Genomic DNA, 26,325 nt, shown 5'->3' with positions numbered 1-26,325 from the left:
TGGAAGGCCGATGAGGATAGACAACGAGCTTATCACTGCCTTGATCGAGTGCTGGAGGCCTGAGACACACTGTTTTCACCTACCAGTTGGAGAGGTTACTGTAACCTTACAGGATGTGCAAAGCCTGTGGGGCTTCAGAGCAGACGGTCGTGTTTTCACTTGCCGTGACTACCCTATCGGATATGAAGATTGGCCCAGCAAGTGTCGAGATATGTTAGGATGGATACCTGACGTAGAAAATGAAACGAAGCAGGACGGTTTGTTAATGACATCTCTTATCCACCAAACGACGATACCTTTGAGAGATGGGTTGTATGATTATGTATACATGCAAAGGGCACGTATTCATGCGCTGATCTTGTTAGGAGGTCTTATTATACCGGACACCACAGGGTGCAAGGTCCCCTTTATGGGGTAGCGCTGCCTTAGCGTTTCTGTATCATTATTTATGCGAGGCATCTGTAGGCAGACAGAGAAGAGATGTGGGTGGACCTATGGTTCTTTTGCAGCTATGGGCGTGGGAAAGAATGCCCACATTGAGGCCATCCTTTTTTATATCGCCTATGCACACGCCGTATACCCCGTCTGGAGCCAAGTAATGTGTTTCTTACATTAACTCACTTAACTATGTTTCTTTGGCAACTTTTGACATAAATTTTTTGTATAGGTGGCACGGAGTTACTGAAATTGGAAATGCTCCCCGATATTCAGTAGCTCATTATCGTGATCAGTTATCACTGATTCGTCCCGGCCAGGTGAAATTTATTTTTGTTGTGTTAGTTAATGAATTTACTATTTTCTAAACTATGAAATTAATTTTGATATTTATATTATTTTTTGTAGTTTCTGTGGACACCGTATACAGATTGTATCCTGCCTGATTACTGCATTGATTCGACTGCATCCTTCTTGTGCGACACTTACTTGGTGTGTTGGTCATTTGTCGAGGCACTTGAGGCTGGACGAGTTTGCCGATAATTTAACCGCTACCAAGGTATTCCTGAGTATCGTGATAGGATGCTAGATAAGGCGGGACATTTGTGTAAAAGTCACCGCCGTGAGAGGAAGGGCGCTGATTGGGCAAAGATACATAAATTCTACATTGATGAATGGGATTTGAGACACGACAGGTCCCAATCAACTTTTCACCATGCAACAGCGTCCATGGAAGGTTCTTGTCATCCGAGCTATCTAGCGTGGTACAATAGGATCACAGTCTCGCACCTTGTTCAACCTGGGACGCAGTCAACAGTTGGGATGAACGAGTCAGCCTCTTCATTGAAATTGGCGGTATGTTATGTTTTTGTATATAAAAATGTATTTAGTTTGATGTTTGTATAGATTGATTGTAATGATTATATATTTGTATTATCTAGGTTGAGGCCCTTCAGGGGATATGGCATTTGACCTCTGAACATGACAACGACCCTCGGTTACGGCAGATCCGAGAAATAGCTGTTGAGGCCCTTCGTGCGACGAACCATACTGATGTGTTGGAGTATCCAGCTTCGCAACGGCGAAATGTGGCCATGCCGCCACGCCCACCAACTTCTCTTCGTCATGGATTGTTGGGTGTTCGGACGGGTGGACACGGGTGGACCCGAAAGCATAGGTTGTCGCAGCCGCAGCCCGAGTATACGGTACCATCGCCACTGCATCCAGAATACGACCCCCCAGGTTGGTCTCAGTTGAGTGGTGCAAGCCACGAGCACTCGCAATGGGGAGCACAATCATCATGTGACTCATTTTTTGGCGGTGGGTCTAATTGGGACGCGGCGCTAGCAGGACGTGATCCATACTTCCAGAATTATCAATTTGTGGATCCGGCGGGGGAAGAAGAAGGCGAGAGCGAGGAAGAAGAGGGTGGGGAAGAAGAGGGTGAGGAAGAAGAGGGCGGGGAAGAAGATGACGAAGTAATATTTCGACCACCCACTGAGGGATCCTCACGACCAGCTGTGAAGAGTTCATCAAGTACGTTTGGGAAGGCTATGCACAATGTATTGAGGGGATTTTCAACAAGGAAGAACAAAGGGAAAGCTCCAACTAAATTCACGCCTTCGGGGAAATAAGTCTTTGGTAGGATAGGGGTTGGCATCATATGTTGTTATTTGTTGGTATATGTTGGTATATGTTGGTAGTTGTTGGTATTGAAACAGGTTTTGGCCACATATTTAAGGTGAATTCTTGCAAAAAAAATTTAAAAAATGACAATACAAAGTTTCGATTGTGATTTGCTTGCGTTTGAATATCAGTTACAACATAATTGATAAAATACTCGAAATGACAACAATAGTCATCTGACATAACAACTGTCAACAAAAGTCAATCAAAATCATAATAACTGTCAAACAAGATCCATCGCATATGCCCCAAAACAAATATCACCAACATTCGCCCTAGAAGCCATGCCATCTCTTGTCAGCATTTCCCGCAATTCAACTAAAATGTCAATACAAAACATAACATATCTCAAATACACAACTCAATTCCAAAAAGATAGCAAATATATACCACACATTTACTGAACAACACCGGCTGAGCAATTTCTTCGGTCATGCCCCTCTATCCCGCAATTTCTGCAACGGCGGGGAGCTCTCGGTGCATCTTCCTCGCGGACATCCATTTGATTAAGTATCCTCCTTCTTCTAACTCGTCCACGCATTCTAGGAATCAACTGCTGAGGGGTGATGTGCAAATTCCATGAAGGTTCTACCCAATAATCTTCGTGTCTTGGTGCATCAAATGAAACTGGACCATAGTACTGCGACCTCCATGTACCGATGTAGTAAGACTCATCTATGAGGTCAATCATGTTGAAACGTGCGCGAGGTGAGTCTCGTTTAATAATGTCCTCAAGAGGAGCTCGAACGAGGTTTTATTATTCAGAAAACTGGCCAGTTGGAGTTTTATCGCTCTATGAATAATAAATAAATGTTTCTTGCTAAGTCCACTCTTGGAATTAATAAAATGTTAATTAATTAAGTCCATAGCAGACATTAATTAATTAATGGACATTTATATCTTAAGCGCGGGAAATAAATAATAAACAAAGTGGAAACCCGGATTACTTGTAATTTCGGATTTGGATGGGGAGAGTTCAATATTACTTCTGTAGTGGCTGCTCGTAATATTACAATATAAGCTTGTATTAAATTGTGGGTTCAATTTAATTAGTAAATAGCTAATTGGGGGAGCCCATATCCAAAACCTTCCATAGATCCCTGTCTGGGCCCAAAAAGGAACTTAATATAAATAGGAGAATAAAGGAGACAGAAATCATTCATTATTACTCATAATTTTCGTCCCACTCTACCTAGAGGAGTTCGAATTTCTCTCCTAATTGGAGAAGGATTTCTTCTGTCTTCTTTATTCGAGTCCTAGTATTTTGATAAGATCAGCCCATCCTGATATCGAGATACAGTTCGGGAACCAGTCAGAAGATCTGTGGTCTAGTATTGAAGATCATCACGTGGAGAAGGCGGGAGCAATCGACGATTCTTTGGAGAATCAATATCGGTAACTCTAAACCGTAGAATTCATGTTTTAGGATTTACTTTCTTTGAGCATGAATTATTTGCGTTCTAGCATGCAATTATCTGTTTAACATGTGAATTGATTAATCGCATAATCGGTCAAATAGATCTGTATCTGATTTATTTGTTTGTACAAGTCTTCCGTTGTGCCAGGGGCATCAAAACCCCATCAAAAGGTTCCTTTGATGATGCTTTAAGGGGTATTTATAACCTCCAAGTCGTGTACAATGATATGGTAAATCTTCGACATAGTATGGTAAGTCTTTGAGAGAAAATAGGGCAATTTCTGTGGGCCGCAATTTCCCAACGGTCCACTGCACATTGTTCAGCGGTCGCTGGCCAGTACTCCATAGCTTCTGGATTCAAATCTGCGGTCGCTGCCACACTCCAGCGGTCGCTGGGTGTGTTCTCCTTTTTCAGCTCAATTTTTCGAAGTGGACCGCTGCGTAGACAACGGTTGATTGCAGCCAGCGGTCGCTAAGTGTGGTCTAACAGACCGCTGGTTAGCTTGAAAGCTCTGGACTTCCAACTTCTACATTTTACTTCTTTTTAAGATCTATTTTGCACGTTTCTCACAAAACACATCAAAATACCAAAATAGATAAAATATGCAAATAATGGACATGTAATTCAACTTCGACACACTCAATGGACCAAATAATTACCTTAAAACAAGACACAATCCGAGCGTATCAAGGGAGTATAAATACGAACACCTACTTTATTTATCAAACGTTGTTGAATTTTTTTTCTTACCTGAATTTAGCCCTATCGAGGACTGTAGTTATTTTCATAACCAAGAGAGAAGAGGAAGTAGACATAGTTGACAATGCACAGTTATATTGACCTTGAAGTCACCGATTTAAACCTCGCCATCCACTGAGAAATGCAACTTAAAGTCTCCCAATTTTACCTTATTTTCCTAACATCCCACTAATAATTACTCGAGTAATTTGTAGAATAATATTTGACTAAAAGAAGTATACTGCTCCTCCCAACACAAGCTACTTGCATGCTACTTCATTTCGAGCTATTATTTACATTGTTTTATCTTTTAATAATAATTTTATTTTCTTTTCTATTTTACTTTTTCTTGGTTTTTATTCATACTTTTTTCTTTCTCCACTTAACCTCTAAAAAAAATTTCTTATATTTATGTGTCCGAAAGAAATGTTTTAAGTAGAAGATGGAGAAGAAAAACATGTATCATATTATTGATACATTTCTTTGTTATCTTTGTGAGGTCATTGCTACGTACTCTATATGTTTCACACTAAACATTTCTTATTTGATACTCCGTTTTTTTTTAATTGTGGCACTTCTTTTGGCAGGAAAACTAAAATACTCCTTCCGTCCCGTTTAAGATGATACATTTTCCTTTTTAATTTATCCCAACTAAGATGACACATTTCTTTTTTTGGTAACTTTCTCTCTCCAATTAATACACTCAACCACTTTTTCTCACTCCTATTAAAATATTCATCTTTCTTTATCTCTCTACTTTAATACATACACTCACTTTCTCTCTCTCCAATTAAACACTTTAACCAATAACTCCTAAAATCCCGTGCCGGCTAAGCAATGTGTCATCTTAGCCGGGACGGAGGAAGCAGTATTTTAAGTGGATAGTGAATAAAGTATTAGAGAAGGTTACATTTTGCCAAAAAGAAAAATCTCAATTATCTTGAACTTCCCAAAATAGAAAGACGACTCAATTAACATGGAATCGAGGAAGTACTGAATTTTATGCAATTTTGTTGGTGAGTTGAGTGGCATGAAAATAAAGTAATCTCTCCGATCACGATTAAATGAATAACTTTGATTCTATATGAGTTTTAAGAAGTTATTTGACTTTATAAAGGAAAGTGAATGAAAAAATAATAGAATACAAAACCCATTTTTATATACAGATTATAATAGAATGCGAGAGTAATAAGTTAGTCAAATGTGAACAATAAGTTAATTGAGTGTTATGTCCACATACATAAAATAGAAAAAAATAAATGTGGTATTTAATTGTTGACATTCGAAAATGATAAAGCAAGTCATTTAATCGTAAACAGACAGGTAAAAGGGAAAATGAAGTAGAGATAATAATATTGCATTTTAATACTACCTTTAGTCTTTGAAATAAATTTTTTTGATTTAGCACGTGTTTTAATTTGTAAAGTAAGAAAGATGAATTGATAAAACAAGAAAGAGGAAGAAAAAATTGGTAAATTAAGAAGAGAAGAGAAAAAGTAGTGTAACTAGTGAAAGTAGTGTTAGTGGATTATGAGATCCACTTCTAAAATAAATTTAGAAAATTTTTATTTTCAAGGGATAAACTAAAGGAAAAATAGTTTCACAGATATAGCATTGCATGTTAACACATCCTTTGAAATAATGTATGCATTCTTATATTTGAGATGAAGAGATAAAAACAGTAGTGAAAAAGCATACTCCATCTGTTCCATTGAAGATATCCATTTTCATGTTTGGTTTGTCCCAATCAAGATGACTCACTTTATTCCCTCTATTTTCTTTATTCTTTCCACTTAAGACACAAAATAAAATTATATAAATTCTGGTGCCGCCCTAGGAATGGGTCATCTTCCTTAGGACAGAGAGACTACTATTTTATTGCTCCCTCTGTCCCATAAAAGTATGACATATGATATGGCATGTGAATTAAGACAAAATTAGTATAGTAAGAGAGGATACGAGAAGAGTAGTTAAAGTAATGTTAGTGGATAATGAGACCTCATTATTATTAGAGTTTGAATAGTGATATAAATTGTAAATACTTGACGTATATGAGTAATAAATTGTTATAACTGTTCATAAATGGAAATGTCCATATTTTTATGGGACAGATGAAAATAGAAAGTGCATATAAATGAAAACGTCCACGTTCTTGAGTGGCACGAGATTTTAGGAGGAGTTGTTAGAGCATCTCCAAGGGAGAAAGGTAAATTGAGAAGGTATATTTCTCATTTACCTTCTCAAAAAGGTAATTATTGTTAGAGTTTGTATACTAGAAATCACATTTCGAGTGATTGGATACTGTAAAACTTTTATTTTATTTTCCAAGGAATAAAACAGATTATTTTTGTCATAATGTTGTTATGTTTTACATTTAATGGATGTTAATTGCATGTTTAAATGTATAAGTTAACTTAACAAAATCTAAGTCTTTATTTTAGTAGACCGGTTGCGGGCGACATCCACTTTAAGGTAAAACGGACAGTCCTAAACAAAAAAAAGAAGAATTTCACGACCCAGATGGAATTAGACTATCCATCGTGAAAGGTTGCAATGTCAGTCCGCATATTTCTAAGCCTTACTGAAATAAGATGACACTGGTGTGGTACAACACTGAATGGATCTAACAGCAAGACGTGTCTTTGTGCCATCTACTGAAAGTCGAGGTCTTGAAAAATATTTGTTTCTTAATCAATGTAGGTTGGTATTGAGCATACAGTATTGATTATGCATTACTTTGACTTATCAAATGGTGCGGGTTTTTCGTAACCCAATAATCCTGATATATTGGGTAGTGGTGATTAATATCTAGCGGTGCTAGGATTGCTATTATATTGAATCGTGCGCGATGTGAGTCTCGTTTGATAATGTCCCCAAGAGGAGCGCGAAACAATGTTTTATTATTCAGAACCTAGCTAGTTAGAGTTTGATCACTCTAAGAATAATAAATAAGCGTTTCATGCTAAGTCCACTCCTAGAATTAATAAGAATTTAATTAATTAAGTCCATAGCAGACATTAATTAATTAATGGACATTTTTATTTTAAGCGCGGGAAATGAAAGTTTAAACGGAAACCCGGATTACTTATAATTTCGGATTTGGATGGGGAGAGTTCAATATTACTTCTGTAGTAGCTGCTCGTAATATTTCAATTAAAGCTTATATTAAATTGTGGGTTCAATTTAATTTGTAAAAAGTAAATTGGGTAAGCCCATATCCAAAACCTTCCATAGATCCCTGTCTGGGCCCAAAAGGAACTTAATATAAATAGGAGAATAAAGGAGACAGAGAAATAGACAATACATTATTTTTTTTAAAAATTTGACCCCCTCCCCCCTCCCCCTCTTGGAGTTGGGCAATTTTTCCCTCTCCTCCGTGGAGTAGAATTTCTGTCTCTTTTATTTAAGTCCTAGTATTCCGTTGAGATCAGCCCACCCTGATATTGGAGCATAGTTCAGGAACCAAAGAGAAGATTTGTGGTCTAATATTCAAAGCGTCACGTGGAGAAGTCGCTAGCCATCGTCAATTCTTTGGAGAAAAGCATGTTTTAGGTTTCCTAAAGCATGATCAATTTAAGTTATGAGCTTGATACGTGTGAGAATTACGCGAATAGAATTTGTCTAAATAATCTACTAAATAGATCTAATTATTATGTGATTTATTTGTTCGATTTAAATTCACGAACGCTTCCGCTGCCAGTTCCTTCAGTTGGTATCAGAGCCAGTCTTTGGCTCTGATTATTTGGATTTAAATTTCGCGAAATTTATGCATGTGTTATTTGATTACGAAGCATGTTCTTGTATTTTATTGTTTATTTTATGTATGATGAACTCAAGAACATTCGAATCAATAGAACTTGAATTTTCGATTATACGAGATGTGCGATTCGTCGGCGCTTGCGCCGGGACGAATCGCACTACATGCGATCGAAGAGGGTTGTCGAACTGAGAGGGAGCAAGGTAGGCAATCAACCGGCGACATGCTGACGAGCGTGGGCTCGTGCACGCCGCCGGCGAGACCGCCGATCCCGGAGTGCCTCGCGAATCGCGCCGACCAGTGGGAGCAATCGAAGTGATCCAATGGCAACATGAAAACCAAGATGGAGTTCTTGCTCAGCCACGACGGCCGTCGACGGTGGTGGAAGGAGTCGCAGTTCGCTGCTCGTCCGAGAGCAGCGGTTGTCTTCTCCGCTGGTGATAAACCCTAACCATAACCTAAACCCTAACCCTAGTCGAACCCTAGGCCAATCGACGCTGAACCGAGAGCTGCGACGCCGTTCAAGGCGGCTGCTGGTTCTAGCGAGATCGACGGCAATTGAGGGGAGTCGCCGGAGCAGCGTGGCGAACACTGCATGGCGGTGTCGACGGAGGGAGTTCTCGGCATCTTTTCACCGGGAGAAAAGGGAGAGAGGAAGCAGCTGCACTAACGTGCGGGCCGCCGGCGACAACTGACGGCGAACTCGCCGTTCCAGCGAGCATATCGCCGGCATATCTTCATCGTGATCGATTCGTGCCAACCTCGATCGACGAAATATCGATGATAGAATTTTAATGATTATTTAATTCCGTAATTAAAAGATTTCATTAAATAATATTATTTTGAATTTTTTATATATCTATGGAATATTTTATATCCTAGATGATATAGATAAGAATAATTCAATAGTTTCCTAAATATTATATATCTAGAATCCTAATTAGGATAGATATGTAAGATTACATTAAATAATATAATTATTTCTTCCTAATCTTGAACAAGGATATAATTTGAATTTAATTTTTTATGTCTTATTAAGATTTAAATAATGTACTTTATTTTAGATATATCTATAGTATGATATGAATAAGAATTAATTTCAAGATTAATTAATTCCTAAACTAAGATTCTTAAAGATAATAAAAGATTTAATTATCCAGTCAATTAAATGCCAACAGAATTTAAATTAGCATTAATCTGCCTAAAGGCTAAGGATGATTAATGAAAAATCATAACCCAAATATCTAAGCGATAATTATGAACTTAAAGTTTATATATGGTCTCCATCGGTTGGCCTGCCAAATTTTTTGAAGCTAGATTCTAATATCATCGTCACCCATTATGTGGGGACAATAATCCTACGAAACAGTAAGTTCATAAGGGCGGACTTGTCACATAATAAATAGAATGAACTAGAAAGTGGTTCCTAATATTATCGCCACCCATTATGTGGGGACAATAATCCTAAGGAACTACGAGTTTCAGGGATCAATCAGCATTTATGAGATAGCTTGATTTTGTTATCAGCACATGAACATTGTCATGGGAGTGTGTTGTAGAAATAAAATTATGTAATGTTAAATCTGATGGTCGTGCTTAGGCAACATTAGGCGGCCATGTCATTATTTGGTCTCTGTACTATTCGTCGGTGTTGTGACTAGTAAAATTGCCAAAGTTTTAATGCGTATTAACCTCTTATGGAGGGTACAAAATTTTAAATTTGCTGTTGTAAGATTTTGAAAAGTTTTATGGTTAATCTACTCAATTTCCTTACATAAGTTTATGACAAATAATAAATTTTCTGTTTGCAGTGCAATAAAATCTGTCAAGATGTCTTTTAATCCTCTTTCTGCAATACTCAAAGAAAACAAACTCGAGGGCCAAAATTTCATAGAATGGAAACAAAATTTGGATATCGTTCTCACAACAGAAGAGTACAAGTTTTTGCTCACTAATCCACAGCCTCCAGTTCCCGCGGCTAATGCAGTGGTGGGCGTTCAGAATGCGCATAAACGGTGGCATAAGGCGAATGAGATGGCTATGTGCTACATGTTGGCATCTATGTCTTCAGTACTCAAGCATCAGCATTCAGCCATAGCGACTGCCGCCGAGATAATGCAAAATCTTGCAAATCTTTTTGGTACTCAGAATCGAACGGCTAAGTCTCAAGCTTTTCAGAGTATCATGACGAAGACTATGAAGGAAGGCACATCTGTGAGGCAACATGTCCTCGAGATGATGAGCCACCTCAACCAGATTGAGGTTTTGGGAGGGACGATTGATCCCGAGTCCCAGATTACTATAATCCTTCAGATTCTTCCCCCTAACTTCCAGCAGTTCAAGCTCAATTTCGAGATGAACAAGCGGGATTACACTTTGGTTAAGCTGCTGACTGAGCTTTAGTCGGCAGAGGACCTCATGGTTCAAGCTAAGGTAGCTATGCTGAGTTTGGCACCTAATTCCTCTGGCTCTAAGCCTTGCGCAGGAAAGAAAAAGGCGTCAAACCCAGCTGCAGCTAAGAGTGCTAAGGGAAAGAAGAAGAAGAAGAAGAAGAAGAAGAAGAAGAAGAAGAAGAAGAAGAAGAAGAAGAAGAAGAAGAAGAAGAAGGCCGACAAAATGCCTACTGGAAAATGCTTCAAATGTGAAGAGAAGGGTCATTGGAAGCCAGACTGTCCTAAAAAGGGAAAGGCTACAGGTATGCACCATGCTCTAGTAGTCGAGTCATGCTTGGCTTCGACATCTACTCATACGTGGGTTATTGATACTGGAGCAACTGATCATATATGTTTTGATCCTGACTTAATACAGGTGACAAGATGGTTACATGATCGTGGATCGAAGTCCAATTGGGCGACACTACTACAGTGGCGGCCGTTGCAGTGGGAGATGTTTATTTACGTTTTAGTAGTGATGGATTTTTTATTTTGAAGAATGTTTGTTGATACCTTCTTTTAGAAGAAATTTAATTTCAGTTTCTAAATTTTCTTTTTATAGATATTAGATTTGTTTTAATGACAATTGCGTTATTAAGAAAGATGGTTCTTATATCTGTCGTGGTATCATGGAAAATAATTTGTACACAATTACTTCTACACAGTTTAACCAACGTAAATCAGAACTCAATGCTACATCGAAAGTTTCAAAGAAAAGAAAAGAACCTTCAATTTCAATGAACGAAACGTACTTATGGCACCTTAGACTTGGTCATGCCAACGAAAGAAGGATCCATGCTACGGTTGATCAAGATCTTATTAAAGGTCTTGAGAAGCAGCCGTTTTCAAAATGTGAATCTTGTTTAGAAGGCAAGATGACTAAGAGACCTTTTAGGTCAAAGGGTAATAGGGCCAAGGAAGTACTTGAGCTCGTTCATACTGATGTGTGTGGACCTATGTCAACCGAGGCAAGGGGCGGTTTTCGATACTTCATCACCTTTATTGATGACTTCTCGAAAATTGGATACGTCTATTTGATGCGCTACAAGTCTGACTTTTGACAAGTTCAAGGAGTTTAAGGCTTATGTAGAGACGTATCATGGAAAGAGTATCAAATGCCTGAGATCTGATCGCGGAGGCGAATACCTAAGTGCCGAGTTTTTGGACTACTTATCAGTGTCGGGAATTCAATCCCAACTGACTGCGCCCGACATACCCCAGCAGAATGGCGTAGCTGAAAGAAGGAATAGGACCTTGTTAAACATGGTCCAATCGATGATGAGTTATGCATGGTTACCAATTTCATTTTGGGGTTATGCCTTGCAATCAGCGAGCCATATATTAGACAATTTACCTTCTAAATCAGTTCCTACTACCCCATATGAGTTGTGGACTAGGCGTAAGCCCAATCTGGAACATCTCAGAGTGTGGGGGTGTCCGGCTCATGTATTGGAAAAGGATCCAACTAAGCTGGAATCAAGGACGGAGGTATGTGTGTTTATAGGTTACCCTAGAGGATCGAAAGCTTATGAATTCTATAGTCTCCGAGATAAGAAAGTCATTGCGAGCACTCATGCCACATTCTTAGAGGAAGACTTTGTAATGAATCATAAGTCCAGCAGTGAGGTAGCTCTTGAAGAGCTAACTTCAGTCACAAGTTCCATTAACGAAGAACAAGTACCTAGTGTAACAACAATTCCAGAAATTTCAACTACTACTCCAAATGTTGTAGTGCCGCGTCGCAGTGGGAGGGTCTCTCATGAGCCCGAAAGATACATTGGTTTGGGAAAGTGCATGGATCACTCCTCGGACAGCAATGTACTTGATCCCTGGAATCTTGCAGAGGCGCAGGCAGATGTCGATCATTGCGAATGGGGTGAAAGCAATGGATTCAGAACTACAATTAATGGTAGACAAAGACTGTACTGCCATTGGGAGCATGTGGATATACAAACGTAAACGTGGACCCGATGGACGAGTTAAAGTCTTTATGGCAAGACTAGTGGCTAAGGGGTATATCTAAAGGGAAGGCATCGATTACGATGAGACCTTCTCCCCAGTGGCCATGCTCAAATCGATCCGTATTCTTTTGTCTATAGCAGCTTACATGGATTGGGAAGTATGGCAGATGGACGTTAAGACTGCGTTTTTAAACGGGAGTCTTGAGGAGACTATCTACATGGAACAACCCGAAGGCTATGTGGTAGAGGGCAAGGAACACATGGTTTGGAAGCTTAAGAAGGTCATTTATGGCCTCAAGCAAGCATCTAGATCATGGAACCAGTATTTTGATCAAACTGTTCAAAAGTTTGAATTCGAAAAGTGCCCTAATGAAATCTGCGTGTATAAGAAGGTTGAAAAATGAAATGTTGTGTTCTTAGTTTTGTATGTAGATGACATTCTTCTAATTGGAAACAATAAAAAGATGTTGTCATCAGTACGAACATGGTTGTCTAGCCAGTTCGAGATGAAAGATATGGGTGATGCGGGACACATTCTCAGTATCAAGGTTCTTCGGAACCGTGCAAAGAGAACGTTGTGCTTATCCCAAGAATCTTACATCGATACGGTACTTAGACGCTTTAGCATGCAAGATGCCAAGAAGGGTTTCTTACCTTTCAGACACGGGATCCATTTATCTCAAGAGATGTGTCCTAAGACAACATCTGAGATAACAGAGGTGAGAAGAATACCATATGCCTCGACTGTTGGTAGTCTCATGTATGCTATGCTTTGTACTAGACCTGATATTTGCTTTGTTGTTGGCATGGTAGCAACATATCAATCAAATTCCAAGGACATTGGAGTGCCGTAAAGAACATACTCAAGTACCTTAATCGGACTAAGGACTATGTTCTAGTTTACAATGCAGCCGAGCTCTGTCCTTTAGGATATATAGATTCAGACTTTCAAGCTGATGCAGATTCGAGAAAGTCAACTTCCGGATATGTGTTTACCTTAGTAGGTGGAGCTGTAATTTGGAAGAGTGTAAAGCAGAAATGCATTGCAGACTCTACCATGGAAGCCGAATATGTGGCCGCTTCGGAGGCTGCAAAAGAGGTTGTATGTCTTAAGAACTTCCTTCTGGACTTAGGTGTGGTTACGAATATGCCCAAGAGCATCACCATTTATTGTGACAATTCTGGTGCTGTGGCTAATTCGAGGGAACCACGGGCTCATAAAGCGAACAAGCACATAGAGAGGAAGTATCATATCATTAGAGATATAGTGCAGAGAGGAGACATACAAGTGGTCAAGATTGAGTCAGAAGGAATTAGCGGTCAAGCCGTTTGAGAGCCATGTTGAAGGAATGAGAGTTCGACTAATACAAGACCTCAATCTGCTTTCAGTATAAGTGGAAGAATTAGACGTTAGCACATTTTTTTTTATACTCGAAAGTGTTTTGAGTATAAGTGGAAGATTGTTAGAGTTTGTATACTAGAAATCACGTTTCGAGTGATTGAATACTGTAAAACTCTTATTATATTTTTCAAGGAATAAAAAAGATTATTTTTTTTCATAATGTTGTTATGTTTTACATTTAACGGATGTTAATTGCTTGTTTGCATGTTAGACCTCAATCCTCCGTGGAGTAGAATTTCTGTCTCTTTTATTTAAGTCCTAGTATTCTGGTGAGATCAACCCACACTGATATTGGAGTACAGTTCGGGAACCAGAGAGAAGATCTGTGGTCTAGTATTCAAAGCGTCACGTGAAGAAGTCGCTGGCCATCGACAATTCTTTGGAGAATTAATAAGGTATTATTTCTGTTCCGTAGAAAAGCAGGTTTTATGTTTCAATTATACTTAAAGCATGATCAATTCAAGTTATGAGCTTGATACGTGTGAGAATTGCTCGAATAGAATTTGTTTAAATAATCTACTAAATAGATCTAATTATTATGTGATTTATTTGTTCGATTTAAATTCACGAACGCTTCCGCTGCCAGTTCCTTCAATTATACCTTCTTAAATAGTAATGGACTTCAAGAAAAGAAGGTAAATTAAAAAGACAAATAAAAATAACTAACATTTTACTCTATCTACCAAGAAGAGGTAAAGATACCTTTCTCAAAATGAAAGAAGGTATAATACCTCCTCATATACCCTTTCTATTGGAGCATAATTTTTTCAAAGAAGAGGTAAATAGAGAGAAAAATGTAGTTGAATATTTTAATGAGGACGGAAGGATTTTCAGATATAAAAAATGAACATTTTGAGTGGAATAAACTAAAAAGAAAGGTGGACATTTTGAATGAGATGGAGATAGTAGTGTTTATAAAGTTTGCTTATTCAATTATCAAGCTGATATGATTAAATATAGAAAAAGTGTTTATAAAGTTTAAATAAGGCCAAAATGGAGTATTAAAAATGTTCAATAATTACGACCATTTTCAGTGGAAATCTACTAGCACTGGTTTTGATGCATGTAGTGTATGTTACACTCACCCCCATTGTATAATTGGTGCCGGTTCGTCTCACAAAAAATAAGAAAATTGCATCCACTAACAGATAGGTATATATAATAATGCAATTAAGGAAACTACACACGAGTACTCCATCTGACCGCGAATAAGAATTTCATTTTTCCATTTTAGTCCGTCTATGAATAGAAGTCGCGATTCAATTTTACCGTAAATGGTAATAGAGTTCACCTTCCACTAACTCATTCTACTTACATTTCATTTAAAACTAATATATACAAGTGGGTCTCCTATTCCACAAACTTTTTTCTACCTACTTTTCTTAATATTTCTTAACATACTACCTCCGTCCTGCATTAACTATCACGTTTACTTTTTTGCAGTCTTGTTTTATAAAAGTGATAATAAATAGTTAAAGTGAAGAAATAGTAAAATAAGAGAGAGAATACGATTACTTTTTTGCACTTGTTTTATAAAAATGATAATAAATAGTTAAAGTGGAGAATAGTAAAATAAGAGAGAGAATAAGGTAAAGGAGCTCTTTTATTTTATTATTTCTCCACTTTATCTATTTATTACTCCCTCCGTCCCAAGGTAGATATCACACTTGGGAGATGGCACGGGATTTTAGGAGATGTTATTTTGTATGTTAAGTGGTGAGAGAAAATATAATTTTATAACTGATGTCAGAGAGAACTTTTTCCAAAAGAAGAAATGTGACATTGAATGAAAGAGTAAAACAAATTGTTATAACTGATGTCAGAGAGAACTCTATTTATAACTGATGTCAAAGAGAACCTATTCCACAACACATTTTTGGACACCTATTTTGCTCTTTTTTACTTTTTTTTCTCTCCATCTCTCTACCTTTTTTAATTTCCACTTTATTCTTCATTTATTTAACTCATCTAACACAATTTTTCTTAATCTCCGTGCCGAAAAGAAACGCCTCCATTACTATGGAACGGAGGGAGTAAAAAGTTTCAACCACAAACTTCACACTTACACCCGTTCTAAAATTATCATACTCTTGTGTTCAAAGAAAAAAGTAGTACTACCTTCTTCGTACATCTTACGTAAACGACGAAAACATATGAAAAAAAAGACCACCAAATAATCAAGAACCTTTTTTTTCAAAATATAACTAATTTTACAATGAACTTAATGACTTTGAATGAAAGTGTTTTAGTTTTCAGGATAATATATAGTTTTTACATTCCACTGATAGGAGTTCATTTGATTTAATTAGCATGTATATTAAGAAAATTTTGTTTTATCGATAAAATAATAGGGATTCAGTGCTCACACAAGGAGAAATACAAATTTTCGACTAGAATTAGTACTCCCTCCGTCCCGCTTAAGATGACACGTTTTCCTTTTTAGTCTGTCCCAGATGACACATTTCCTTTTTTGGTAACTTTCTCTCTCCAATTAATACACTCAACCACTTTTTCTCACTCCTATTAAAATATTCATCTTTCTTTATCTCTCTACTTTAATACTTACATCCACCTTCTCTCTCTCCAATTAAACACTTTAACCAATAACTCCTAAAACCCCGTGCCGGCTAAGCAATGTGTCATCTTAGCCGGGACGGAGGGAGTACTACTTTTCTACCTATACTAAAATACAACAAGAAACATGAAAAACATTGACTAGAATTACTCGTTGATCTTTTGTCTTAGAATTATTTTTCCTTTTTTATGGATCTGTTTAAATTCCACACAAGCAAAGTCCACAGAAATTTCGTCGTCGCAATGACGTAACTATGGCTTGCGTCAGCAGATACGCACTGCAAACTCATTCACACATCTGTCAATTTAATAGTACTCTAATTTTGTTCAATAATTGGGTCGACGTCAAATGTTTACTGCCATCGGTGTTTACACATAACTATATAGTTCCACATTTACTTGAATTAAATTACGTGAATCAATTGGGCGAAATGTAAACCTAATCTATAATTGAAATTTCATAAAAACGCATCTTGATCGGTTATTACATCGCTATATAATTCTCTATGAGTCAAACTTTACTTAAAATCAGGCGATTTAGTTAGCTACAAAGTTAATAGTTGCGTTAGCTTTAATATGAATCTCCCGATTTTACCTACTCCTGCGTTTCCTAAGATAAAAATTTTAGAAACTATACAAATTTTAATTATTTTTAATACTTTTAAAAATTATTGTATACATTAATTTTATTATTCAGGTTGATGTAAATTATGCTCAAGTCATGCAAATGAAGTTTTATATTGTAAATTAGGTTCAAAATCAGTTTAACCAATTAATATTATATTTTAATCGTGTAAATTAGTTTGATAGGTTTTAATTATGTAAATAAGTTTTGTGTCATCATCCCATCATGATAGTTTGTGTCGGATACAGATCAGGTTCGAATTAAGCTTGACTGGATTAAGTCATTATTAAGTTGATATGATAATAATAACTCAACACTTAACAAATTGGATTCGGATTAGGTCTTATTAAATTAGGTCTTCGTCATATTGACATGATAATGACCCAAATCCACACAATTTATTACCCTAAATAATTGTGTTAGTAAGAAAAAGTATAATTAAAGTGTTTAACGTCGGTTGGTTGAATATCTTAAATTCTTAATGCTAGACTCCCAACAACCATTGTCTCTATTCTCTCTCTTCTATGTATAAATATGCGCATGAATTTAAACAACAAAAAGCAAATAAGAAAACACACACACACACACACTTGATCCATGGCAGAAATATGTAGCACTCGGGTCGGATCATCAAAAGTGATACCAACTAGTGAAGAAGAAATTGGATCCGGTGAATTTTCCGGCGAGTTGAATCCGGCAGATGCGTGGCTGCCGATTACAGAGTCGAGAAACGGCAACACTTTAAAAGCTGCAGCTCATCTCTTGTGTTCCGCAATCGGAATTCAACTACTTTCACTTCCCATTGCCTTTGTTTATCTCGGATGGTAATTCCTACTCCTCTATCATATTCTATTCTAGTGGAATATGAACTTTGGATTCGATATGAATTTTAACGTAAAATTGGTAAAGTAAAAGAGATGTAGAAAGAAAAAATAATTAAAGTTTTATTAGTGGAGAATTGGTCCCACCTCATTAGAGAGAAAAGACTTTCTAAAATTAGAAAGTGCATATTCTTGTGGACGCACTAAAAAGGAAAGAGTGCATATTTTTTGTGGGACAGGGGGAGTAATATATTTGACTAGTGCGTGTTTTAAAAAATTATTTGATCTTACAAAGAAAAATTGATGGAAAAAGTTAACCGTGTGCATTCTATTTGTATATAATATTCTTTTTATTACATAAATGATGTCCTACTTGTGAGATGATACTAAATTTTAAGAAAAAGATGATGTAATTCTTATTTTATTGTGTGAGATCTAAAAGTAGAAATATGACATGTTTAATGTGACAAACTAAAAAGAAAAATGAGAATTTTTTTTATGACAGAGGAAGTAATAATTATTAGTATAGTAAGTTAGTGAAATGTAAGATTCGCCTTCAAAAAATAGTATGTGAAATATAGTACTCTCTATCCTATAAATAATGTTACATTTTCCTTTTTGTTTGTTCTACAAAAAAATATCATATTTTCTTTTCCAAAAAATATTGTCTTTCACTTCAATATATAAATATATATTTCATCTCTCAATTTTACACACAGTAAATAGCAGTTTCCAAAATCTTGCATTATCATTTAAGTGTGACATTTTTTATAGGGTGAGTGGAGGAATATTTATTGAAATCCGTCCTCATAAAGAAAATATGGGATATATATTGAGGAACAGACGATTATGAATGTGTGGTTTGGAACTCTAAAATTAATAATAATAATAATATTATTATTATTATTATTATTATTATTATTATTATTATTATTATTATTATTATTAAAGCTCATGGGTGTAAAGATTTGAATGTGTTTTTGTTCTATGTTTTTCTAGATACTAACTTCCAAATTTGAAATTATTAATTATAAGTCACCAGATATGTTTGGGCGTGTTTGATATATAGAAAAAAGCTAAGAAAAACTTGTTTGATATATAAGAAAAAAAATTCATTATTTAGCTGGTCCTGGCTTCAACTAATATTTGAAAAACGAGACCCATAAGTGTGTGATGTTTGGTTGTGTAGGCGTCAATCATGAATCACAAGTCTTTAGACTTTTCTTTCTTCAGCATCTTTATTTTATAAGTTTACTAGAACTCAGAAATTAAAGAATTTTGTCTTGTTTTAGGTAGGAGACAGTCTTGATACGTGACACGTCACCCCAAAAATTGACATTATTTTGTGATTCATTAATAGTGACCTACATAATTTTGTCGGTTTATATTATAGGAATCAAAGACCATATCCGCCTAATTAATTACTTACCTCCTCTTTTCACATCTTATATTTGATTCATCATTTCACATGCATGACATGTGATTACTGTTTTAAACTATTAACAATATATTTTAACAGCTCCTTCCACTTAATTATACATGTAGTTTGCTTAAAATTATTTAAATTTTCAATTTTATTCTGTAATCAGGTTCTGGGGAATTATGTGCTTGTCTATAGCATTTTCATGGCAACTTTACACAAAATGGCTTCTAGTGAATCTTCACGAATCATTTCCAATAACTGGGATTCGTTACAGCAGATTTACTCACCTCTCAATAATAGCATTTGGTAAGTACAAAAGCATATTCTCGTTACATATTAATGTATATTACACAATCAAGTCATAAAAACTAACTCTATGTCTTAAAAACATAGGTGAAAAACTAGGCAAATTGCTAGCAATTTTCCCAACAATGTATCTATCCGGCGGCACATGTGTGTTGTACATAATAATGGGAGGCTCCGTGATGAAAGTATTCTTGAAATCCATGTGCGATGGCAACCCCGGCTGTGTGGCGTCCAAGATAACCGGTGCAGAGTGCTTCTTGGCCTTTATCTGCATCGCGATTTTGGCAGCGCTCTTCTTCCCTAACCTCAACTTGTTGTCCTCTGTTGCTTTTGTTGGCTCCATCACCGTGCTTGCTTATTCTAGCCTTTTGTGGATCCTGCCCATGACAAAGGGTGGATCAGGGGATGGCCCTGTGAGGGAAGCAGTGTTGGTAACGGGAAGTCCGACTCGAATCCGGGACGCGTTAGGTGGTTTTGAGATCCTTGCACTTGCCTTTAGAGGGCACAATCTTATGCTTGAGATACAGGTAAAATTGTACTTCATGCGTCCTTTAAAATTAGAAACTATAAGGTAGGACCCATTATCTACCCCGGTCAGTTCCGTAAAATTAGAAACTTTCTATTTTAATAAACTGTTTTTTTCTCTAATGAGGTTGGACCCATTATTTACTAACTGTACTCTAGTCACTTATTTTTTCTATTTCTCTTTTACTTTACCAATTGAACATTAAAACCCGTGTCATTTCAAATGTTCCAATTTTTAAAGGATGGACATAGTAATGTGTATGTGCACGTCGTTTGTCAACTTACTTATGGAGTATGTGGTTAATGCAGGGGACACTACCTAGCAGTCAAAAACAACCATCAAAGAAGACTATGTGGAGAGCAGTGAAGATTTCAACCATACTAAGTATTTTGTGTGTGTTTCCCATTGCAATAGTGGGATACTGGGCATATGGAGATAAGGTAACTTTGAATTTGAATTCAAACCTAAAATTCCTGTCACAAAATCTTGATTCATTTATTTTACCCCTTTCAGATGCCGGTAGACGGGGGAATTCTCCTTGCTCTAGCAGCATTCTACGAGAAGAAGCACATCATACGTGGAGTGTGCGTGTTGATCACAATCAACTACGTTTGTGCATTCCAAATCTACGCCATGCCCACATTCGACAACTTGGAGCGCATCTACGTGACCAAGAGGAACAAGCCATGCCCAAGATGGGTGCGCTCGATGATCAAGCTCTTTTTCGGAGGTCTAACCTATTTCGTAGCAGTGACTTTCCCATTCCTACCGCGCCTAGCTGCTTTCATAGGCGCAATTGGATTGCCCGTCACACTTGTCTATCCATGTTTCATGTACCTCGCCATCAAGAAACCTCCTCGTCTTAGCACCACATGGTGCCTCAATATGGTGCTCGGTTTAGCAGGGACAATCCTCACCTTGGTTTTCTTAGTTGTAGCTTTGTGGTCTTTGATAGATAATGGCTTCAAGGCCAATTTCTACAATCCCTAGATGGTTTAACTTAAAGAAAGCATGACATGACATATTCTTTTCAAATAGAAATGACATACTCATATCTCAAAATATGACAAATCTATCCGGTCTAAACCATTTTCAGCTTATGACAATATACATGAAACACACAAGCTTATTACACATGGGAATGGTACGAAACTAATACTTACATGGCCAAAGTGTAAGTTACACTAGAATAACCTAGCATTGTCATATAACGTATGACTTTTCAATAATGTGACATCACACATATTTTAAATTTTATTTTTTCTTTAAGCTTTTTGCTGACAAGTGTACCGAGGCCATATTGGCTCCTTTAGCCAAATGAACATGTCAATGACTATTTAGGGTAGAAAACGTTCATGGCTCGCTCTATGCCGCAAGCAGCTCTATGTTTTTTTCGTGGCGGCTGACACGCCTCTCAAGATGGTGGACTACTTCAACTTCAACGGAGTGTACAGTGTTGTGAGCATCCCTGACACCCGTGTCCCATAGTTGTAGATATCCGCCCCGACAAGTCGGTGATAGGTGCTAACTACATAACTTTTGTTGAAATTGTATGAGGGTTTGTTCTGTACCGGAATTGGAATTAAACTGGAATTAGAATTTGAAATCCTTTGTTTGGTAAAAATGATATATATAAAATTGAATTAGAAGGAATTGATATGAAGTGAGTGTGTGTGTAGTGTGTTCAGTGTGTGTTTAAGTTTGTGTAGTGTGTGTATACGGTGTGTGGTTTGTGCAGTGTGTGTTTTTTGGTGTAGTGTCCGAAGAGTGAAGATGGTCAATTTTATAACTATTTGGAATTTCAGTTATCAACTTTTGATAGTGAATTCAAATTGTAGAATTTGGAGACATTGAAATTATAATTCAATTCCAAATTCTAATATTTTGTGGCATCAAACATCGAAGGCTTCAATCCCATTCCACATACCTGATCGATTATACCGAACAGAGCCTTAAGGAACATCATCTTAAGCTTGGCATCTTGATGATACTCGGATTTGAAATTGAAGGCTTCAATCCCATTCCACATACCTAATCGATTATACCGAACAGAGCCTTAAGGAACATCATCTTAAGCTTGGCATCTTGACGATACTCTTTGTTGGAAGGGCAAGGCGAGCCCCCAATAAAACTCACTAGTGTAATACTTCCATTCTCCCATTTTTTTGAGGAATAATATTTATTAATTAGATTGTAAAAGAAATAGATATGGTACCTAGAAAATCGGGGTAATTACATTATAGTAAAATGCTAACTTTTCTTAAATTCTTAATTTGCTAACTCATCAATGCAGAGTATTTAAAATGTCAACATGATCACATTAAAATGTGAACACATATTTGTGTTGACATTTTAATAAACTGTGTTGACATTTAAATATCAATGTCAACAAAATGTATTAAAATATCAATTTATGTTTATATTGACATTTCAGTATCATCGTGTTCATATATTAGTGTTTTAAGTTAATATATTTCGTTTAAATGTTTTCTTTACATGAGTTTTGTTAACCACAAGGATGAAAAATATTGTGAGAAAAAATTCTCAACACTCTTCGTAATTAAATTAGCACAAACGTTTCATTGTAAAATGTTCCTGCATGTAACAATAGAATGATGAGTACATATATAAAATTTTGAAAAACAAAAGTAATTGCACAAGTTTAGCATACTTTTTGCACAAGTAATGATGTATAGGCATAGACACATTGCTTTTTTATACCGTTATTTTGCATTGTAGCCTATACAACAATAATCAGCACTCTTCACTGCAATCCACATAGTACTATCATGCAATCTGTAGAAATCCATCTAAAACGCTTACTATGATATTGCTGGATAAGCCCCTAATATTGTTGGATAGCGTGTCACGTGGCAGCACGAGGTTGGTGGTACGTTGTCACTCTAACTATGGTGGTACCCTAATGCTCCTCATGTTTAAAATATTTAAACATGGTGTATTAATTTAAAATACTGAAGATTTTTTTTTGTATAATTGATATTAAAACATTTTGCAATAATTGAAACATTGGTAAAATATATTGTATGTACGATGTAATTATCCTAAAATTTCACTTTATTTGGAAACAGGATACTTCTAATGGGACTGCAAAGTGTTAGTAATTCGATAGGGCATACAATTTTTATAATTTCATCTCTTTTCATTCATTTTCAATTTTCATTCAAAATTTTTGTGACATTATGTCTCTCGATGACAAGAAACAGTATAATCTTCAAGATCCTGTTTTCTGCCTTAACAGCATGGTTTAGAATACTCTATAAATAACAATCATAATGTGTCATTACCATAAAATTGTTGGATTTTCTTGTATTCATCTAATGAGCGCAACGGAATTTGCATACAAGAATACAGATCTAGATTCATAATCATATTGCAAGTTGAGCATCTAAAACACAACGGAATTAAATCTTACTTGTTGTGTTGTTTTCTTCTTCGATTGAATCCTGCAAGTTGAATCCACTACTATCGAGGTCCACGTGCAATCCAATCCGATGCAGGAACTATCCCGGTACAATTGCTCCGTAGAAGAATGCTAGGAATTCTCTCTACAAAGCTTTACGTATTTTCTCTCTAATGTTACGCTATTTCTCATCCCCACAATGGAGAATAAATAACCATTATATAGATGAACAGTTACTAGGGTTTCATGATTGTTGGGCTTATTGACTATTATAATTATAGCCCAACTATAATTACTTAATCCATATTAATCTAATTCTAGCCCATTTCCTTTCAATCTCCCACTTGGACTAGCATTAGATATAATACGCAATTCCAACTTTGTACCCTTGAGCGGATCAAAATACACTTATAGTGTGACCCTTTAGGCCCTCATTATCGACGACGATCTAATCAAGGTCTGCACAAAACTCCTAGACTGCGTTGGCAGCGTAGCTCGATATATGAAGGATGTTTACGTGAATTCGGTAAACAAGCCTTTACATAAAGTTTATAGTAATATCCTTTCATTCACGAACCACCCGATTGAGCCTAAGATTTGTCATGTGTCATCCAAATAGCTCAATCACTTTATCTCATCTTTATTAAATGACCCATTCGATCATATTCAATTACTTTAATCGAATATATCTTTGCATTGGCCAATGACTTAGTGGTCAAGTAATATAGAGAATTTGAGTGTTCTCTCAAAATTCTAATCGAGGAATGAATCTCATTCTTGGCTCAACTACCATTTTCATTTATCTTATGATATACCCAAAACAGGTCCGTGTCTCAATCCTCCTTTGGGAGGCAAAGCATTGGACAAGATCAAAGGACACCACTCAACAAACAAAATGTGTAATGACCTCAGATCCAAGGAATATTACATACTTCATGCACTAATAAACTGTAGACACTTAACAAAACAGTTTAATAGTAGGGTATACCAATACTCTCCAAAGTATACCATGTGTCCATCACGAGTATCAAATATCTCATAGCTGTGAGAACAACTACATTCTCGAAGAATGTGATGCAAACCCCGTGCTAACCTATAACATATCATCAATATCCCATTCTTGATGATCATTGGTTAGGGCTATTTTAGAATTATACTATATCATTAATGTCTCACCCCATTAACGACAGTCACAATTCAAGGGAACAAATATTTAGAATAAAGACAAACATTTAAACAATTATTCCAATAAGTGCACAAAACCCATAGAAAATAAAATTTTCATAGAATATGATCAAGTAATAATGTCTCAATACAAAATGTTTCTAAGACATATAAAACTTTAACTCCCACTGATTCAAAGCCATCTACCAACATGCTTAACACCTAAGCTCTCAAAGTGCTTGTTGTGTTTTGCTATACATAACGGTTTAGTGAAAGGATCAGCTAAAATATCATCAGTGGGTACTCTTTCTAATTTTATGTCGCCTCTTTCAATTATTTCTCTGATCAGATGATATCTTCTAGGAACATACTTGTTCCTGTTCGTAGCTCTGGGTTCTTTTGCTTGCGCAACAGCACCAGTGTTGTCACAGTACAAAGGTATTGCACTACTGGCACTCGGAACAACACCCAGTTCCTTAACGAACTCTAACAAAGCAACAACTTCTTTGGCAGCTTCAGATGCAGCAATATACTCGGCTTCGGTGGTGGAATCGGCAGTTGTACCTTGTTTGGAACTATTCCAACTCACTGCTCCACCATTGAGGATAAAAACATATCCAGACTGAGACTTATAATCGTCATGGTCTGTTTGGAAACTAGCATCAGTATACCCAGTAACTAATAACTCTGGTTGTCCACCATAGACTAAGAAATATTCTTTAGTCCTTCTAAGGTACTTAAGAATAGTCTTAACAATTTTCCAATGTTCCTCACCGGGATTTTGCTGAAATCTGCCTGTCATGCTAAGCGCATAGGCCACATCTGGCCTAGTAGATATCATGGCATACATAATAGATCCTATAGCCGAAGCATATGGGATCCTCTTCATGTTGTCTCTTTCTTTGTCATTAGAAGGACAATCCTTCTTTGACAATACAATGCCATGTCCCATAGGAAGAAAACCTTTCTTAGAATTCTGAAGCTACCCGGTTCTTGGTTGAGACAGTACAAGTGTGGTGTGTGTGCAGTGTTGCGATGTTCAAATAAGGCAGGTTCCCCAGATCCAGCAAGTCCACTAGATCACTTGGTCTAGGAACTCGCAGGTTGCGTGGAATCCCGGTCGTCGGACACACAAGTACTTCCCCGCTTCAAAAACCCTCAACCACTTTACTAAACCTAGTATAGGGAAGTAGGGATCGATCCCACAGAGAAGGATGCGTAAGAATCGTAATCAAGGATTTGGGAGTATTTTTGGTGTTGGCTGCTGCCACGCATTTTCTTGGGTTGAGGAAAAATTAAAATTAACTTGACTTGGGAATATTAGAAAGAAACTTAACCTAACAGCTAGACCTAGGAAATAATTCTACGATGGGACCACCTCTAAGAAAAAGCAGAGTACGACTGGAAAGTGGCAGAATAACTAACTCTAGTACTAACTGACAGTGACATCGTCTTCTACAACCAAATTCACATAAAACTTCTTGAGAAAAACAAATGAGCAAATAAAAAACAGAGCTACTAACTTGGAATCAAATCTATGCATAAATCACGAAGAACTTACAGATCTGCATACCTAGACGAAGGGAAATAGAAAACAAAGGAAATAAAACAAGTCTATCCACTACTGTTCTTTCAC

General features: G+C 36.7%; 2 protein-coding genes and 1 pseudogene across 2 annotated transcripts; 2 read left to right on the top strand and 1 right to left on the bottom strand.

Annotated features, from left to right (window-relative positions):
- The first annotated feature begins 1,017 nt into the window (after positions 1–1,017).
- LOC148927587 (uncharacterized) lies at positions 1,018–2,069 on the top strand. The gene is made up of 2 exons (XM_089069973.1): positions 1,018–1,290; positions 1,377–2,069. Exons 1-2 carry the CDS (start codon positions 1,018–1,020, stop codon positions 2,067–2,069), a joined length of 966 nt encoding a protein of 321 aa, XP_088926099.1.
- Positions 2,070–17,576: 15,507 nt separating this feature from the next.
- Positions 17,577–21,175, top strand: LOC125193065 (lysine histidine transporter-like 7). The gene is made up of 5 exons (XM_048090780.2): positions 17,577–17,852; positions 19,439–19,578; positions 19,666–20,105; positions 20,413–20,544; positions 20,618–21,175. Exons 1-5 carry the CDS (start codon positions 17,626–17,628, stop codon positions 21,092–21,094), a joined length of 1,416 nt encoding a protein of 471 aa, XP_047946737.1. The 5' UTR covers positions 17,577–17,625; the 3' UTR covers positions 21,095–21,175.
- A 3,707-nt stretch (positions 21,176–24,882) lies between these two features.
- Positions 24,883–25,578, bottom strand: LOC148927586 (secreted RxLR effector protein 161 pseudogene; annotated as a pseudogene).
- Positions 25,579–26,325: the final 747 nt, after the last annotated feature.

Source organism: Salvia hispanica, chromosome 4 (genome assembly GCF_029641045.1).
Source record: "Salvia hispanica isolate PSC_SH4W2 chromosome 4, Shi_PSC_v1, whole genome shotgun sequence".
Taxonomy (NCBI): domain Eukaryota; kingdom Viridiplantae; phylum Streptophyta; class Magnoliopsida; order Lamiales; family Lamiaceae; genus Salvia; species Salvia hispanica.
This window is presented reverse-complemented; position numbering and strand designations above follow the sequence as displayed.